Source organism: Letharia lupina (assembly GCF_014066315.1).
Source record: "Letharia lupina isolate WasteWater1 chromosome Unknown contig_5, whole genome shotgun sequence".
NCBI classification, from domain to species: Eukaryota; Fungi; Ascomycota; class Lecanoromycetes; order Lecanorales; family Parmeliaceae; genus Letharia; species Letharia lupina.
In genome coordinates this window covers 2,268,562-2,286,880 of record NW_023502974.1, presented here as the reverse complement: position 1 = coordinate 2,286,880, position 18,319 = coordinate 2,268,562, and the positions used below count along the sequence as shown (strand labels likewise).

At 49.7% G+C, this 18,319-nt stretch overlaps 5 protein-coding genes across 5 annotated transcripts; 3 read left to right on the top strand and 2 right to left on the bottom strand.

Annotated features, from left to right (window-relative positions):
- Nucleotides 1–1,079: 1,079 nt before the first annotated feature.
- HO133_008879 (uncharacterized protein) lies at nucleotides 1,080–3,702 on the bottom strand (the record flags this gene model as incomplete). The annotated part of the gene is made up of 4 exons (XM_037299742.1): nucleotides 1,080–1,178; nucleotides 1,235–3,280; nucleotides 3,333–3,595; nucleotides 3,654–3,702. The coding sequence occupies 4 exons, from the start codon at nucleotides 3,700–3,702 to the stop codon at nucleotides 1,080–1,082; spliced, it is 2,457 nt and encodes an 818-aa protein (XP_037155743.1).
- A 367-nt stretch (nucleotides 3,703–4,069) lies between these two features.
- Nucleotides 4,070–7,910, top strand: HO133_008878 (uncharacterized protein; the record flags this gene model as incomplete). Its single annotated transcript, XM_037299741.1, has 4 exons — nucleotides 4,070–4,168; nucleotides 4,218–4,454; nucleotides 4,505–4,583; nucleotides 4,636–7,910. The coding sequence occupies 4 exons, from the start codon at nucleotides 4,070–4,072 to the stop codon at nucleotides 7,908–7,910; spliced, it is 3,690 nt and encodes a 1,229-aa protein (XP_037155742.1).
- A 1,675-nt stretch (nucleotides 7,911–9,585) lies between these two features.
- On the bottom strand, nucleotides 9,586–10,458 carry HO133_008877 (uncharacterized protein; the record flags this gene model as incomplete). The annotated part of the gene is made up of 2 exons (XM_037299740.1): nucleotides 9,586–9,864; nucleotides 9,904–10,458. 2 exons carry the CDS (start codon nucleotides 10,456–10,458, stop codon nucleotides 9,586–9,588), a joined length of 834 nt encoding a protein of 277 aa, XP_037155741.1.
- Nucleotides 10,459–11,553: 1,095 nt separating this feature from the next.
- Nucleotides 11,554–12,416, top strand: HO133_008876 (uncharacterized protein; the record flags this gene model as incomplete). The annotated part of the gene is made up of 2 exons (XM_037299739.1): nucleotides 11,554–11,816; nucleotides 12,074–12,416. The coding sequence occupies 2 exons, from the start codon at nucleotides 11,554–11,556 to the stop codon at nucleotides 12,414–12,416; spliced, it is 606 nt and encodes a 201-aa protein (XP_037155740.1).
- A 592-nt stretch (nucleotides 12,417–13,008) lies between these two features.
- HO133_008875 (uncharacterized protein) lies at nucleotides 13,009–15,019 on the top strand (the record flags this gene model as incomplete). The annotated part of the gene is made up of 2 exons (XM_037299738.1): nucleotides 13,009–13,248; nucleotides 13,298–15,019. 2 exons carry the CDS (start codon nucleotides 13,009–13,011, stop codon nucleotides 15,017–15,019), a joined length of 1,962 nt encoding a protein of 653 aa, XP_037155739.1.
- Nucleotides 15,020–18,319: the final 3,300 nt, after the last annotated feature.

The window sequence follows — 18,319 nt, the reverse complement described above, 5'->3', positions numbered from 1 at the left end:
GTCGCAAACTTTAAATCTCGTATTTTTTAATTTCGTTCGTATAGAGAAGTAGGGGTAAAGGGGGTGTGAGGGGTATATCTTCACGCTAGCTACCCGACGCTAACTCACTCTAACTACCCAGCTCGGATTTCACTTTAATTACCCGGCGCTAGTCTCACTTTAATAACCCGGCGAAAATCGACCAAGTTATTTCACCTTATCTATCCGGTTTTAAACCCTATTAGCATTAAGCTTCGTATTCATTGGATTTCGCCTATAAGAGGATACGTGCGAAGGGGAGTGTTGAAATTCGGGTCACGTGACTCTTGGCGGTCATGTGACATGGTCACGTGACACGCCTTAGCGTGTCCGTATCTAGTCGCTCTTTCCTTTATAGTAACTCTATAGTTAATAACTAAGTGTCTTATCTCATATTTCCACATAAGAGGATAGAGGATAATAATAGCGAGATATAGGGAAGACGATAAGATCAGCTAGGACGTATCCTCTATTTACTACTGTAATCTCTTACTAATTAGGGGAATATAGCTAGGTCGGCCTAATAACTCTCCGGTATCGTACACTAGCGTTGGCTGAGGTTTAAAAGGAACCCGAAAACGGCGAGCTTTGCTTTTTTGTCTTCACCTCCTTTCCATCCACACAGTGGAATAGCGTTGTTGTAAAACGCTTTATTCTTACTACACCTACAAAAAGTTCCTTGAGAGACATACCTCTAGGCGCACGTTTGGGCTACCGCCTACCATGAATGGCACAACGACTAGACTATCTGTGATCGCGAAGTTGGTGAAGTGCCTTGTGCGTATGGAACATGGTCATCCTTTCCCCAAAAAATATGCATTGTTGACCCCTTTGCGTCAGGTTGAGGCCTCACGTCCATATGATGTTAATAGAGAGATCCTAGGGTCTCTCTCTGAACACGGATGCCGATGCTGTTTCCTCGGGGCTCCTGAGGGTATCATTATCCAAATCGGTATTTCAATCTGGTCTCAAATACATTGCCAACTGCTCGCTAATTTGTACAAGCTATAGTCTTGCAAGTAGCAGTCAAATGAAGCCAGACGCCATGAATAGCACTCCATCTAGAACATATCATCGTCTCCATCCATGTCCATGTCCCCATCAGCATCTCCAGACTCGATGAAAACAAGACGAGTACCTTCCGCAGCCGTTTGCCATACCTGTGGAGCTTCTTGTCAGCGATGCCTCCACTGGGCAAAGGGAATGGGTGGCTTACGTCAAGCAAAGCATACTCATCCAACGCCTGGCTGAACTGATCCTCCGTGAAACCTTTCGCAATTATTCTTTCCCTGACCTTCTTAATGCTCAACTCTCCTCTACTCCCATCTCCGATAGCCGCCGCCCCACTATCCTTCATCGCCCTGACAAGATTGTAAATCTTGCTGCTTGGGCTTTGATCAGCCGCTCCTCTCGAGTCGTTGTACAAGCTTGCTTTGCTGACTTCTACCAGTCGTAAAGCCTCGTCAACATCGTCAGTGACAACTTGTGAAGAGAAGCGTAGTCGAGCCAATGCTTGCGAGAGTCGAAGGACACCTAGAAGTGTGCGAGGCGAGGTGTGGGTGAAATGCTTCTGGCCACCTTCATCACGTTTCTGCTGTTGGCGCATACGCACGTATGCGCCAACCATGTACTCCGAAACCTCCTTGGGCACCGTTGGCCGCCAACTTCGAGCTTGAGCAATGTACTGGCGAACTTCGTGAGGAGTGAAGATCACGCCCGTGGTTTCTGGATGCTTGTTGTTCATGTGAACATAGGTCACATGTTGGGCTAGCTCTTCGTCCGACTCGCGACTGGGCTGGTCAAGCATGAGGAAGAGAACATCAAAACGTGAAAGGAGTGCGGCGGGAAGATTGATGTTTTCCACGGGAGAGATTCGTGGGTTGTAGCGGCCATAGAGGGGATTGGCTGCAGCGAGGATTGATGTCCGAGCATTGAGGGATGTTGTGATGCCAGCTTTTGAGATCGAGATTGTCTGTTGTTCCATGACTTCGTGGATGGCTGTTCGGTCTCCATCATCCATCTTATCGAATTCATCGATACAGCAGATACCGTTGTCTGCCAGGACTAGAGCACCTCCTTCCAGCACCATCTCGTCTGTGACTGGATCTCGCATGACGGCTGCTGTCAGTCCGACACCGCTGCTTCCACGTCCGGTAGTGTAAACACCCCGAGGAGCTACTTTGGTGATGTACTTGAGAAGTTGAGATTTAGCCACACCAGGATCACCCATAAGGCAGATGTTGATGTCTCCACGTATTCGCATTCCGTCGCCCATTTCTTTGGTGACACCGCCGATCAGGAGCAGTAAAAGCGCCTTCTTCACATCTTGATGACCATAGATTTCCGGAGCGATGGACCTCGAGAGGTACTCGTACATGTGACCTGAATGCTTGTATTGCTCGATTCTTCGGAACGTCTTGGCATCAAAGACCAGATCATCGTATGCCTTTTTGTGTTGATTGACATGTTGAGCCTCGAGGTAGGTATCTGTCAGAAGACCAGCACGGATAGCTTTGAAGCCTGTGTACGGCGTTGGGAGGAAGATTCCCGCCACATCAATGACATCGCCAGGGTTGATCTGTCTCGTCAAGGTCCCATGACAGTGAACGGTTAGTGTCCGAGGGATATGGCCAACAGGTACTTGATCAGCCATTTCCTGTATCTTGACTTCTTGGAAAGGCAGAAATTTCGATGCCCGCGTTGATAGGAATAGTTGACCCTTGGAGTTGTTCTGCTTGCATTCATCTGAGGGACATTCCGTCATTGGGGTAAATTGCTTTGAGGTGACAGGCTGAAATATCTCGCATCCACATCGATCACAGGTGTACGCGTTGACTTGTACGGAGGGTTTTACGTCAGAAACCCTAGTCGTGATACCTCTAACAGTGATTAGATGGCCTAGATGCTCTCCTCGCACATTCCGAACAGCAAGCGCCTTTGTATTTCTGTCGCTATCCGATCCGGCAGGACTGATTGGTTTGAAAACCAAAGTGTATCGTCGTGTAAGCTCAGCAGGAAATATTGCTTCAGGCTGCGAAGGGTCGAGCTCATTCTCTGCTGCCAGCATTACGCTCTCGTTCCTCTTCTCACGCTGCGACATGATGATATCAAGCACATCGTCTTTGAATGAAATCTCCTTCGTCTCTTTCGGCATTACTTTGTCCACTGCATGCGATAGAACGTCGATGTAATGTTTCGCATTCTTTTCGATCGAGTCGACTAATCGTAAGCCCGTACCCTCCTCACCAAAGCTTTTCTCATACTATGTCGGATGATCAGTGAAAATAGAGAACAAAATCGGAGGGCTCACTTACATTGTCCAAATCGTCCAGCTCTATGGTTACTTCCCCTATCTGTCGATCTGCCACCTTCTGTAGCATATCCATGTATTTTCTCTTAGGCTCTGTATGCTGCCCAGCATGCCGCGCTGCCTTCCCATCTACCACATCATCCATAAAGTCGTACTCATCGCTCGTGCCATCTCCGTCGATGTTGAGATCTTGAAAGGCGTCAGTCGCTGCGAGGTCTAGGTCGGTTTGCGTAGATTTGTAGTTCAGTAGGAAGTCCTCGAAGGCAGCTGTAGTCCTTGTCAGTTCTTCATGTCCGAAAGGCCAGCAGAGGAAAGGGGCACTTACTTTGTTGTGCAGCGTAGTCCACGGGCGATCGGAAGGTGAGAAGCGCCATTGATCCAGCTGGAGAACAGTTGTTGGTTTGCTTATGAGAAGGAAGGAGATCTAATACATGAGTTTTGCTTGCTGTGGAGCAATTCCAAGTGCTCGATAGTTTATGATATGGAGAAGGCCAACCACTTTGGCGCGTGAGACGCGTCGTTTCGCGATCAATTAGTATCTTTTCGGGTTAGCGCTCCCGAAGCTCGTACATAAGGTACTTCCGAACCGCTCGGTTCTGCCTCGGCTGTTGAAAAGCATAAGGTACACAGTTTCTCCAATTCTGGTTGCTGAGCAATAAGAGAAGTTCGCTACTAATCTCGATGGTTTCATAACGCTCTTAAGTCATCTTGGACGCCCACAAGAGGTTCTAAAATCCAGCTATGGCGCCAACTCAGGCCGAAATCAAGCTGGTAGAGCTCAAAAACTGCTTTGTCAACGTTCCTCGGTCAATCGTTGGACTGCTTGACAATGCAAAGGCTGTAAGCAGTCAGGTTACTCTTTATGGACATAATACTTATACATTGCTAGGTCGTCCAGAATGTTGTCATTGAGCTACAGTACAAGGAGTCCTCGACTGAACAAGTCTTAAAAAGGCCCAATGGCGCTTCACAACGCTCTGTATACGTCGGATGGACAGGAATGGCAAGTACAGCAAAGTCAACGTCAATCACCGACAGAACTGGAAGAAGACCCATAGACGAAATTGGAGTGGTGGAAATTGATGCAATGTTCGGACGTATGCTGGGTCTCATGGATGGCCAGAAGGTCAGAGAGATGGGGTGATTGCATTAAAGGATGCTAAGGTCATAATGCAGGTGGGTATATCTCTACATCTGGATCCTCCCATGGCACATACAGTTCATATTGAACCGCTGACTCCAGCAGACTGGGAAAGCAAGTGTGTCCCGCGCTCATATCTGGGAACGCAAGCTAACGGCTGCCGCAGTTATTGAGCTCCATGCGAGTTTTCTCGAATCCAATCTATTATTCCAAGTTCGAGCCTTACCCAACCCCTCTTTCGCTGCGTCGCCTTCCGCCCAGGCTCAGCAAGTTCATCCTTTGACTATCCACCTGTCGCCAACCTCCACGGCAAATGTCATCATTAGCTCTCTTACTCCGCCACAACCTTCTTCGACTCCATTTGCGAAGATCTCGCCGGACGGTGAGGTCATTGTGGCTCCTAAGACACGACCTCGCCTATCGCATAATGACCGTACCACGAGTCAGAGTATTGCTAGCACTGGGCGCCGAAGTGCTGGCGGAAGAAGTGGAATGGGGGGATCAAGGCAACGCAGTCATCGAGGAAGTGCGGGCCCGAGCGCAGTCTTCCTCCGTGGTGTGGATAGAAGCCGGTGTGCTCATTTGTTCGACGAACACGATGAAGGCAAGACTCATGATAGAAACCTCGGGCTATGGGTAGACCGAGAGTTGCTAGCAAACAAAGCTCTCAAAAGTCTTGAATACGTGTGTGTGTCTGTCGTGAAACCTGGTGGGATCGAACTTTCACTTGATCCGCAGCAGCAACAGAGAAGTAAAGACATGGAAGCCAGCGAGTCTGGGAAGCCTGCGTCGAAGATTGTTGCAAAGCTATTCGCCTGGGACGATGCTCCTGATTCTCGTCATGTTGCTCTTTCTTCGGCCCTTTGCTCTGCTCTGAACAGTGAGGGCATTGTTGGAGGCCTTGTGCGTATTGAAGCCGCGCCACCTCCAGTACCAAGAAGTGGAATTGAGAATCTAAAAATCTTCCCTATTATCGGGAAGTTCGGAGAAGTCGATGGCATCAAGTTTGGCGGGCAATCCAAAGCAGGCCGCGAAGCAGCAGCTGAGAAAATTCGGGCTTATTATGCAAGCGTGGAACAGGATGAGGCAGGCATGCTAGATGGGCCCCTCACGAACGGCCTCGTTCTGCCCAGAATCCCACAAGACATTGAAAGCCAGGATTGGGAAGGAGGACTTGTCCGGCTGGAGGTACCTTCGCACGACGGCAGGGAGTCTGCTAAGGCTTCTGTGAAGTGGTGCATAGGCTCAGAGATCAAGGGTGCCATCCAAGTGCAACAGGGAATACCAAATCCCTTTAGTACCTCAAAATCAACCGCTATCAACGCTGACCTAATTCCAATTGAGTTCCCCTCCATAATCGGCATTGACAACCTTATCAACCAGCTCACCGCCAACCTGTCGCACTGTTCGTCTGTTCTATTGACTGGTGGCCTCGGCTCTGGCAAATCATCTCTGGCACGCTTACTTGGCCATCGACTGCGCACGTTCGATCTATTTCACACAAGCTACTTCCCCTGTCGCAAGCTGACGACCGACGAGACCCGAGTCTCTACAATCAAAGATAGTCTGAGTCGACTGTTCATGACCGCATCTTGGGGTGCTAGATCAGGAGGCCGCGCGCTTGTCATTTTAGACGACCTTGACAAACTCTGTCCCGCCGAGACAGAGCTTCAGACAAGTGACAATGGCCGCAGCCGACAGATCAGTGAGATAGTGTGCTCTCTCGTGCGCCAGTACTGCAGCCTCGACTCGCATGTGGTGATCTTGGCAACGTCGCAAGCGAAAGAAGCGCTGAACAACGTTATTATTGGAGGCAACGTCATGAGGGAAATAGTAGCGCTGAAGGTGCCAGACAAAGACGGTCGGCGGCAGATGCTGCAAGCTCTCACCGGTCAATCTCGCGATGGAAGGTCATCAGCCAATGGGGTGAATGGCCACTCACGCGGCAGTAGCCAAGATATTGAGGCCGCTTGGATGGGTGAGTCCCCTCGCTCGGAGCCTGCAGATGGATCCGGAAAATTCCAAGTCGATCGCAGCCTAGACTTCCTTGATTTAGCAGGGCAGACTGATGGCTACATGCCGGGGGACTTAGTGCTACTTGTCTCTCGAGCAAAGAGTGAAGCTTTGATCAGATCCGTTGGCACAGCCTCAGATCCCGCTGAAGAGTCGAACATCGTCCTCGAGAAAGTGGACTTCGAGAATGCTTTGAAAGGCTTCACTCCCGCATCTCTCAGGAACGTAACCCTGCAGTCATCCAAGACTACGTTTGACTCCATCGGAGGGCTGCTAGAAACTCGCAAGATCCTCCTCGAAACATTGCAGTACCCCACCACTTACGCTCCGATCTTCGCACAGTGCCCTCTCCGCCTACGCTCTGGTCTCCTACTTTACGGCTACCCAGGTTGCGGCAAGACATTGCTTGCAAGCGCGGTAGCTGGCGAGTGTGGCCTGAACTTCATCAGCGTGAAAGGTCCAGAGATCTTGAACAAATACATCGGTGCTAGCGAGAAAAGTGTTCGTGATCTCTTTGACAGAGCTGAATCAGCGAGACCATGTGTGCTTTTTTTCGACGAGTTTGACAGCATCGCACCGAAGCGAGGCCATGATTCTACAGGCGTCACGGATCGTGTGGTGAACCAACTTCTGACGCAGATGGATGGTGCAGAGGGTCTCTCTGGGGTCTACGTGCTAGCTGCGACTTCTCGACCTGACCTGATTGATCCTGCTCTACTAAGACCAGGTCGCCTTGATAAGTCGCTGCTCTGTGACATGCCCAGCTTGGATGACCGACTGGACATTCTTCGAGCGCTAAGTAAGAAGCTGTCCATCAGCCAAGACATCCTGGATGCGGCATATCAGCACAAGAGTCTCTCGGAGGTTGCCCATCGAACAGCAGGCTACTCAGGCGCTGATCTGCAGGCTGTCATCTACAACGCACATCTCGAAGCAATCCACGATGTACTAGGTGACCATAGTATCAACGGTGACATCAATTCCAAGAGTCGTAGAAACAATAAGAACTACAGCAGCGCCTCGAAACAAGATATTCTACAATTTCGCTTTGGCAAGGAGGACACCGTAAACGGCGCAGTTCCCGCCATGAGTCGCGCAAAGCAGGCAACAGAGTACGCAGCAATCGTTGCAAAGCTGGATGCAATCAAGCTTGCCAAGCGAAAGGATCGACATGCACGACGTGGGATCACTGAGCCATCTTCCAAGGACAACGCCAACAGGGATGGTACACAGGCGGGGTCGAAGCAAGAGGTCGTGATTGAGTGGAAACATATTGAAGCTTCGCTTGCTACAACGAGGAGCTCGGTCGGTGCAGATGAGAGGAGGAGGTTGGAGCGCATCTATAGGGAGTTTGTCGTTGGCAGGAATGGCGAGATGCCAAATGGGCAGGGACCTACAGAAGTTGGGGGAAGGAGTAGCTTGATGTGACATGATTCAGATATGAGATGATGGTGCAGATATTCTAAAGCATCTAGCTACAGTGGCAGAAGGTATTCACAATCTTTCGTTGCCGTATGAGAGATCTAGACTCTGCTGGGCTAAATTCGAAGACATGCAGTGATTGAGGAAACCTTTCCGCCCGTATCTTCTTGGTTTGGCCTCATCAGGTCGGGGTCATCGTTCCTCACAAAGCATCAACAAATTGTGACGAAGAACCACAATCTACGTATTTTGTGACCCTGACTATGCGACCGTCAATCTTGAGCTCGATTACTCCGCCATGTCGGCGCCGCAAACATAACTGGGAAACCCTCTTCGGCCTCCACGTAAGCAGAGCCCTCAAACACCAGTGATATATATCATTATAAGACCAACCTTTTCTCTACTGGAAATGATGAACGAACGAATGAAATCACATTGGTTGACACGCGCGTGGTCTAATTGTTTGCGCTTACTGAAAACAAAAAATGTCAATACAGAAACCTGATCCAGCTGCCTACTTAATCTTTTTTCGCGGTTCGAGGACTCGAAGCTCAAATATCGACCGTCTCATTGGATTTTCATCTGTAAAGGCATTTTTGTCCGAGGATCCATGTACGGCAATGCTTCGAAATACTCTCGCCAGTGCTTCGATGTTCGTATGAACTGCCTCGCTTAGAAGGCGCTAGTGTCGATCCTATGGGCCCTGTGAGGACGCCGCAACATATCTATCAGACCTACCTACTCGTCTGTTCGAGGGGCAAGAGAAGTGGATACTTCGGGCATTCATTCACAGAAAATAAGGTAGCAGAATTCGGCGTTGAGGTTAGTGTTGATATTTCCAAAGGTCCGATTGGCTCGAACTCCTCAGTTGTTTGTTTATTTTGATATATAAGTGGTGTAGGATGGAGCTTTTCACTAACCAGCTTCTCTAGCCCAACATTTAGACTTTGGAAATTACCAGCCAGCCAGCCAGTCAACCTTTTCTTTCCCTTTCCCTTTCCCTCGTAGATCCCTTCTCCAAAAAGTTTCCCACACCCTGCCAAACCGCATGTTACGACAAAACTCACCATAACGGACCCCGAAGTCGACGGGCATCAACAAGTCCGGTCTAGTCATTCTAGATGAGAGTGGGGAGGCTAGCTCGTGATCTGCCCCCTTCCCGTAGGCAGAGATGTAGGACATTTGTTTCCGAGGGTAGAAAAAGATCGAGAGGGAAAAGGAAAGAAAAAAAGGGGAAGAAATCAGAAAAAGCCAGAAGGGAAGAAACCCAAATAAAGACCCTGACAAGATGTCCGAACTCTTTTATCATTTACGATGTTCAAGATCACTAACGTGAACTGTTTTGTTTCTATGCAGGCTTTGTGTGCACGCGGACCCACAATAGTTTACAGGTGTCGTCAATCGTACTCATCACTGCTCCTTCTTTGCGTCTATCCTACGAAACTCCAGCTCACTATCCTCTCATTCAGGCTGTGACAACATTTATCAAGACACCCGCATCGTGTCTTGCAACACCGTCGACAGCCCGTGATCATCAACCTTGGCTCAAACACAGTTCTGCCCCTCCTGCCTCACCAATTCATCAGCGTTGTTGATGTGGTTGATCTGGCCGGAGCCTAAAGAATCATCAGAATCATAGCGGCGCTGCCCTCATGGTCAACGTATGTAGGGGCAAGAAGATCTAGAACCTTACCTTTCGATCGATAATGTTCCCAAGTACAGTCCTCATATTAACATGTGGAGGAGTCTGAGTCGGCTTTACGGGGTTTGCTGGCCTCTGATTCGGCGTCGCGACGGGTTGACACAAGGTACACCACCCCACCGGATACGCTGGAGACACCCGGTCTTCGTGGCCGCCGTTCACCGCTGTCATTTTCCGTAGCCACGCAGATGAGGCATTGCAACGGACAACAACCTTTCGCGTGATAAGTTCATTGACTGTCTCAACAACGACGTCGGTCTTTGGGATATAGCCGTTGTTCGCGAAGAAGGGTCATACCGAGTCTTGGAGGTTGGCAGCGGACTGCAGTGGACCAGAGCCCAGTTGGTAGACTGTCTCATTGGAGCCATTCCAATCCAGGGTGTCAATTGCAAGTTGTTCCACCTTGTCATCCCCAAAGTCAAATCTGAATACTCGAAGAGATACCTGGGCTTCATCCCTCAAGTCAACCTTGGCGAATACTGCAACCAAGGAGGGATCATAAGCTGTTTCAAGCTCTATCCTCACGAGTCCGGGAACATGTGGATCAGAGTCCCCAATATGGATGTGCGTTCGCTCCACAGAAGCTGCCTTCTCTACTCGTGAAGGCAGAGATACCTGAAGAGCCGTACCGCCGTGCAAGAGTTTTGTTACGTGAAGCTCCGTCAAGTTATGCATCTGGAGGTGGGCAGTGTTGAGGTCGGGTGGGTCCTCTAAGTGGTAGTGTTCCCAATTCGTAATCCCTGGTGGAAGCCCCTTCCCAACCTCCCTATACCATCGACGACGGGCAACTGCAGACTCGTAGTCTTGCCTTGCGGCACGAAGCCTTGACGTACCGTACCGTTCCAGAGCCATTGCGCCGTCGCGACAATCGAACTAAACCCTGTCAGCTTACTGATAATCATGTAGCACCCCATTGCCAGTCTTACCTGCTACGGCAACTGCTGCTGAAGCCCCACTGCTCCAGGAAATCGCTGAATCGCGAACTTGACTACTGCCGCTTTTATTGCATCTGGCGAAAGGCGTGCCCTCTTGTTAGGATTGCACGCCACCACATCAGAGATGAAGCGTGATATATATATATAACCAGTCCATCACTCGTGAACTGCTCTGGAGTTACCAGCGGCAAACAGGACTCGTGGTTCTGAAATTTAAACACAAGATGGCCGTATTCGAGTGGCTATGGGGCACATTGGCCTGGGCTTGGTATGGTTCGTCGTCGAGAAATCGCGTGAGGACTTTCCAATCGGGGTGCTCTTCCCACCTAACTCATTGTCAGAAAAGTGGTCGAAATTTTGTTGCTCGGGCACCTACTCGCTGGAGCGCCTCTCTGTACTGGACTTTGAGGGTCGCCGAAGGGTGTTGCCATGTCCTCAAAGTCACCACCCGGATATAGACGTCGTTCACTTTTGTACTGGTTATCTGGACGCCGGGTAGGCCCGGGTTGTTTGCCCGTACCGGCCACCGAATATGGAAGGCGGCATGTTCAGGAGGGCGGCATCGCTGAGCGCAGGGCATATGAGATCGGTCCCATCGCGCGTTTGGAGAGGCATTCTCGAGCAGGACAATGCCGGAAGAACCTCCGGAGTGCGCCAAAAAACTGCGTATCTGTAGAGAGAGGGTTTTGCTAGTATGGGGTGAATGGTGCGGAAGAGGAGTTGTAGTTGTTGATGCTGAAGGCTTGCCAAGAGTTTGGAAAGGAGCAAAGTGTTGAAGCGTTCGGGACGCGTGCTGCCGCTGGGTCGAACGCTGTATAGTAAAGATCCAGTACCACGCATGACATACCCAATCACAACTCCAGCCTACTCGGCCCTATTCGCGACGAGGGTAACTTCCATCTTGCGAGCGCAGTATCTGACTGAAGGTTCTGAGAGGAGACTACCTTCCTCTGACAGGGCACTCATTGTGTCGCGGGTATCGACCGAGGAACAAGCAGAGTCCCTGACACAAATGCACGTCCACCGGCTCGGACAGGGCCCAGCCAATGGTCCGAGGTCCACCAAACCCGAGGTTCTGGGCGCACACAACCGCCCCATTGTCATACCGTTCGACAACGATACTGTAAGAGATATGGCTCTTTCGCATATACAACAAGCAAGATTTCACTTCAGAGACGAGCGAAATGTCAAGCTTGATGTAACGCGGCTGAGCGAGGGCACAGCCACGAAAACGAGCTTTGTCTTAGACTCTCGCCTAGTGGAATTTCTTAGGCTGTCTCGACGATTTCCTGCGGCCGTTCTTTGCTAGTGCTCTCTTGACTGATTGGATGGTCCCACTATTTTGGCAAGCGCTGGGAAAGCTGATTGGTGGCAAGAGGGTCAACGATTTATCAAGCCTTGACACTGTTCACCTCTTCAAGGCGTTCGTCGATAACCATTACCCTCACTTCACACATAAAGAGAGGCGGGGCCTCTTTACCGCAGTATGTCTTTGGCTTCTACATGCATGAAGGCTGCTGACGTTGTGATAGACCAACGTTGACCACCTGGAATACCGCTCTTTCTATGTGGCGCTACCCGTTCTCAGTCACCGACTTGGTGGCCAGAGAGAGCCGAACGAGTGGTCAACCAATGCTGCAGCTGCCAAGCTCACAGTCAGTACCTGCGCCTGTGCTATGGCCAAAGCAGACCATTGTGACAGAGTGGCTCTTTCCTAGACAAAGTCTGATGAATGCCGTGAATCTCGTGGTCGAATCCCTTTTCGACAGCGGCAAAGTTGCTCGCAGGAAGCAAAATGTTGAGGAAGAGAAGGTTTCTACACCGAATAATGGCTTCTTGACGTCGTTGGATTTTCTCGAGGGACATCTGGGATAGCTGTAAGTCTGCAAGAGGGAGAGACCTTCATTTGGCAGCAAGCAGACGTTTGGAATTGGGCTTATATCGAGAATTAGCCCATAGAGCGACGTTGTTCTACTCGGAGCCTCTGCATTAAACGATTAGAGAATATCAGGCCCTGTGCTTATTAGGATCTTACATTCTTCTGCTCGTAGCAAACCGTTATTGCCTTTGTCTAAACCATACTGGGGAAGGACTAGGGAAGGGCTTATGCCGTCTTCTTGCCCATGTTTATCAGATCGAGAGCAAGCGAGGGAGAAGGGGCAGAAAAAGCCATAACGACAGTACGAACACAGAAAACCCCAAGACAGCTTGAGATGTCTTTTCCAGCCCCGGCCCTTTGCCAACCTCTGATATCAACCGCGCGCCTGGAAATCTGGAGTCAGAGTTTCTCCTCGAGTCTAGCGCCTTCCATATCTGTTTCAACACTTTTTGGCCCGCGCGCGTGGTAAGCAAAGCACCAATAACAACGATTCCTACACAGCACCCATCTGCCATACAACTTCTTCATACACCATCACCTCAACTTTTACTCATCTCAACGGGTTATCTGACATCACTTTGACGCGATATGGACCTTAGCATGGATCTCAAGACGATCCCCAACGCAGAGGATGGCGTGGCCATGACGCCGCCACTGCTCAATGACAGCGTCATGCCCTACATGACGCCGTCAAACTTCCTGGCGTGGATGCGCTGGAAGCTGGAAACCCCTGCCTGGGTGCTACAGGCTTTTGAAGAGCTAGTACGCGATAGAGCTCAACAGGATCTCCCAGTGAACCTGCAATACTACCAAAATATGATGGAACGCGTTAGTAACTATCAATGGGATGGTTGCTGCAGCTAACGGTATGCCACAGTTCAGAAACCACTCTGATTGGGTCTCCATGAGGCCGGCTCTCGAGAACAAGACGGTCCTCCGTCAAGCAGTGGTTCCCCACAGCACACCGGGCGACGATCCAGCTTACTATGAGTACGACAAGAAAACCTTCTTGTTGCCTATGGTGGACCAGAAGCAATTTAGTCCTTGGGGTCTCGATCCTCAACGATTCATCGAGGCTATGTTATTGGCTAATCCAGGTCGAATCAAAGAACTGTCAACAAGCCAGATAATTCAAGCAGCGGGAAAATTCGCCAAGCTACGTTTCCCAGGGGCAAATTTAGGTCTGGATCAGCAGTTCATAAAGCAGGTAAGGGATAAAGTAGGTGTGGGGATTGTTTTTGCAGCTTACAAAGTCCAGTTCGGCACCTCAGATGGACTGGCGGCCCTTTTGAAGCATGAAAACGAACGACGTGCCATCATAGCTGAAGACCGAGCTTCCATACGCACTCTCACGAGGAATCCGGCGGCCTTGACGAATGAGCTACAGCGTCACTGGTCTGGGATGTTTGGCAAGGCTAGGAAGAGTGAGAAGGAGATATACCAGGGCGTGATAAAACGCGAAAAAGAGATAATCCACGGCAAGCCCAGGCAAGATCCGTACCAGCCTGGTGTGATATCGACCGATCGAAGTCACGATATCTTGCGAGCGCATCCCCTTCCAGAGCCACATCGGGCGAGGTTGGCTTCTAGTGGTATGGCATTGATCGTGTCTTTAGCGTCTCTGGAAGAGCAAGCGGTTTCCGTGACCGCAACGCATTTCCACATCCACGAGACTGAGCCCGAACATAAGCATATTTGGGTCAAATTAGAGCTTCTGGCAGCGTTCCACCCAGCTGTTGTTATACCCTTCGACAATGTAACCATTAAGGAACGGGCACTTGCGCAGCTCCAGCACTCATCCAGATTCGACTTTCTAGAAGAGAAAGGCCTGCAGCTTGATGCATACACCTTGCGAGAAGACATAGCCAAGGAGCCGACCTTCATGCTGGGCTCTGGGCCACTGAGAACTCTGGCTTTGCTCGACGAATCCTTGAGAGCTTTCTTTTGGTACAAGGGTTATATCTCAAATCGAGACCTCATTACTAAGCATGTCCGCGGTATAACTGAAAGAAAGGTCGTGATTCGAAACAATCGTGGTTTCGATTGGGTACAGAAATGCACCGTGACCAAAGCTGGCAATGGAGACCAGAATATTCCCGCAGAATCAGTGGAAAAGTGCTCTATCTGCCTTGGATCTCGATCTCGTCTGCCGCTCGTTCGTGAGAACGTTGAACCCAACGATCGGGACATTCCCAGGCAAGTTCCAAAGTTTCCAGATTACTTACGCTCGGTATCTGCCTCCAAAATGCCCGCTCGTAGAGGTGTTGTGCCGAATGACAGGAACGCCCCCAAGTACGCTCCAGTAAATCAAGATAAAGTGCGTCCAGTGGCACCGCTTCCAGCGCCACTTGCTTCAGATCTAGTTAGGAATGACGCAAAAGCTCCCACGCATATCCCAAAGACACAACTCCCAGCAAATGCTGCCGGCATTTTTCAACCAATCGTTCTTGCGAATACGGTGGCCAACGATGACCGGGGTCCCATTTCTGACACGCATACTCATCGCCACGCGCGCTCGAAGGATGCGTTCCAAACCCCCGCTCGTGCTAGTAATGCGCCCAGGGGTGTCAAAGCGCCTAGCCGCAAGGTAAATACTTGAATCGTCGCGATTCTGCGCTTGCTAACAGTTCCGGCAAGCGAACATTCAGTCCGGATGCTCCAGAACTCTACCAACGACGACCAAGGTTGCAAGCACCGTGAAAGGCTAATTGCCGGCTTCAGGGTACGGTTCCTTCGATAGGAGTTGCAGCGCCTGATAACTGGAGGTGGATATCTAATGAGACGCAAGAAGAGGTGGAATATCAGCAGTTCAGATAACGTCGTGATGGATGCAAGTGGATTTACTAGCGATTGTAGAGCGGACAATCAATGATACTTGTTACGCTTCATAGCTGAAAGTGCACTCTAACAGCCCGTATGCCTCGGGTTGATAATGTAGAAGATGTACGATAAAAGTGAGATGCCGCTGGATGTGTTGATCACTAAAGTTAAAGACAAGAGTAAGCTTCCAACTGCATATTCCAAAGGAAAAACGAAAGCAAAAAATACAAAACGTAGATAGACTCAAAACCTGGGACTTGGAAAATGCAAAAGAGTTCGAACATGCTGAACGGGTGAGCGACTCGAACCCCAGCATGCCTACGTCTCTGCCTACGGGCGAGGGACAGCAGATTGCCTGACACCCCACACTCTCCAGAATGACTGGACCGGGTTGTCGATGCCCATCGTTTCGGTCGGGGTGCGTAATTGGCGACTTTTTCGTATCTTTTGGGGCGGCTCGTTACGATCGTTTCGGCTCGATGGGAAGGGATAGGGAAGCAAGCGCCTACGAGGCAAAGGAAGAAATGTCTACAGGGGGGCATGGGAAGGTGGGAAGGGAAGGGAAGGGAAGGTAGGCAGGGGAGGGAGATTGGCGGTGGGCTGGTAATTGGCAAGGTCTAAATGTTGGGCTAGAGAAGCTGGTTAGTGGAAAAGGCGATCCTACTTTAGTTATGAACAAAAAGCGAAATGAAATGAAAAATAAACAACGGAGTTAGTTCGAACCAATCGGATGTCTGGGAATCTCAACACTGACCTTCTGGGGAGGAACCTCCGTCGTCTCTGTTCTTGGTAGCGAAACTCTTGATGCACTTCCATTCCTATGCCTTCTCAAAAGGAAAGTAGGGTCAATGGATATACGAAGTGTTCTCGAAGCCCGGAAAGATCACTTTTGGATACGGCGGTTTTTCGTAACCATTATGGGCAACCAATACTATCAATGATAATTGTTGTCTTGATGGTAGCATGTGATACAGTACGATTATGACAGTAGTTATGTTAAAAGATATGGATTCAATCCATGAGCCTTGTGGGCGGTGTCTACGGTACCTTCCTTACTGTGAAGTCTAAACGCCAAGCCGCTAGAGTAGCCGGGTAGGTCGGCTACAGGCGGCGCCTGATTGACACCATGGATCTTGTCAACTCACGAGCCTCTCCTTCAAGACTGAGCCAGCATGAAGCACCTGGTAGATATCAAAATGCTTGAATTATCTCTTAGCCTGGTCTGAAAACCGTGTTAATGAAGCCCAAAACATCAGAGAGAAATCTGATCAGCCATCTTTTTTGGCAGTCTAAAGGCTCCAGGGAATCTAAGTGGAACGCATCTTCGTTCATGGAGAGCATTCGCAGTCAGATCGGTCTTGTATTTCTTGTCCGATGAGGATTTTGTCGGTCTTTTTGCCAGAAAGGTATTCTGAGAATTCCCACGCCATTCAACGCCAACTGGCTCAATGCTTGTCCTCTTATGGCTCTAGCCTTGAACGCTCGAGCACATGCTGCGGGTCAAAACGGACAATAGTATCTTTGTTTCAGATCGGCAATCCTACCTTTGCTTGATTTCTGATGCCCGATTGCCGCTTGTGCGTCAATTCTAAGATTTAAAAGTACTCATCATGCATGTAGCAACAACGGCAATGTTTCACGAGGGTATCTGGTCTTGATCCGAGTCTATGACCGCACCATTTGAGAGTTCTCGAGCCCACCAGCTTGACCAAACGCAGAATTAGGTCCGGGAGCTTAATGGGATCTTCGACCCACTGTGATTTATGAGCATTGAATGCAGAGCATCGTAAAGCATGTGCTGCGTGATAGTCCCTTTTTCTGTCCTATATCAACATGATGATAGCTTGGTGCATTTTTGCTACATTTCCTCGCTTCGATCTTGATACGCCGATGATATACTTCTTGATCTTAGATTTTTAAGAATGTCAAACCACGTCTGTTCTGCCATGATCACTACCAGCGTCTGAATGAGGTAGACGGCATGGCGAAGAGCAAGGTGCAGAAGGGCACTTCCTCGTTTGCACAGACTCTTCCACTCCTCCTCCAAAGAAGTTAGGGCGCCTCGTCGTCGCGAACCAAGACCCTAATGGTCACCTCCCATCGATACGCTACTGCCTGGCTTGTACACAAGTCTTGCAACAGAAATATCTCAGCCAACGCTTTCAAGAGACTATGCCAGACCATGGACTAAGCCACCAGCCAACAGCTGATTGGTAGTACGGCGCTTGTGCAGGAATGTCTTCGTTGGTTTTAGTCGGTTGTGTGGGCTTGGAGGCTTACAATAACTGAGGAGCACATTTCTGTAGGTTTACAGCAGCAGAAACTCGAAAACCAGATGTAATAGCCATATTGTATGGGTGCTCTGTACCAGTGACATTGCGACGGATTTCGAGTCCTGAGAGCAAGGTGGTGACATTTGATTTGATAGGGCAATGCTATGTTGCTGGGGTGAAGGACCGGCAAGCGCTGGCTATCAAGAGTGCAACGGGTACTACGACCTAGACACTTGTTTTTATATGACCGAGTCGTATTAAAGCAGTGTCTTGAGGCACAGTACCAAGCTCGTGGGAGTCAGGACCCCAAAAGCTTCAGGAGAATATCAATACTTAGTCCAACATGCGCTAGTTTATACATCACGATATCGAGGATGTAAGCTACAATTACTCAAATAATTCCCTCTCTCAAGACTCCATAGAACACCGAACCATAGATACGTCTTGGCTGCTAAAAAGGATGCAGAGGACTTACCGGGCACTTCTTGCAACAAGTGTTGACGCGGCACGGGAGGCCGATTGGCCGAATCCGTTCCCAATTTCCCTCCCTTTATAAATGAATTAGCAAATCCCATTCCATGCCACCAGCTTCTTTAGCTCAGATGTTTAGGTTTCCAAATTACCAGTCGCCTCCTGCATCCACACACGCCATTGCGAACCCCGACCGTCACCGAGGGCAACGACAAGTCCGGTCCAGTCATTCTGGAATAGTCAGTTGCTCCCGGGCAAGGAGGTTCGAGTTCGAATTATTCTCTAATAAAAAAAAAAAAAAAAAAAAAAAAAAAAACCAGATTCAAAACTCAAAG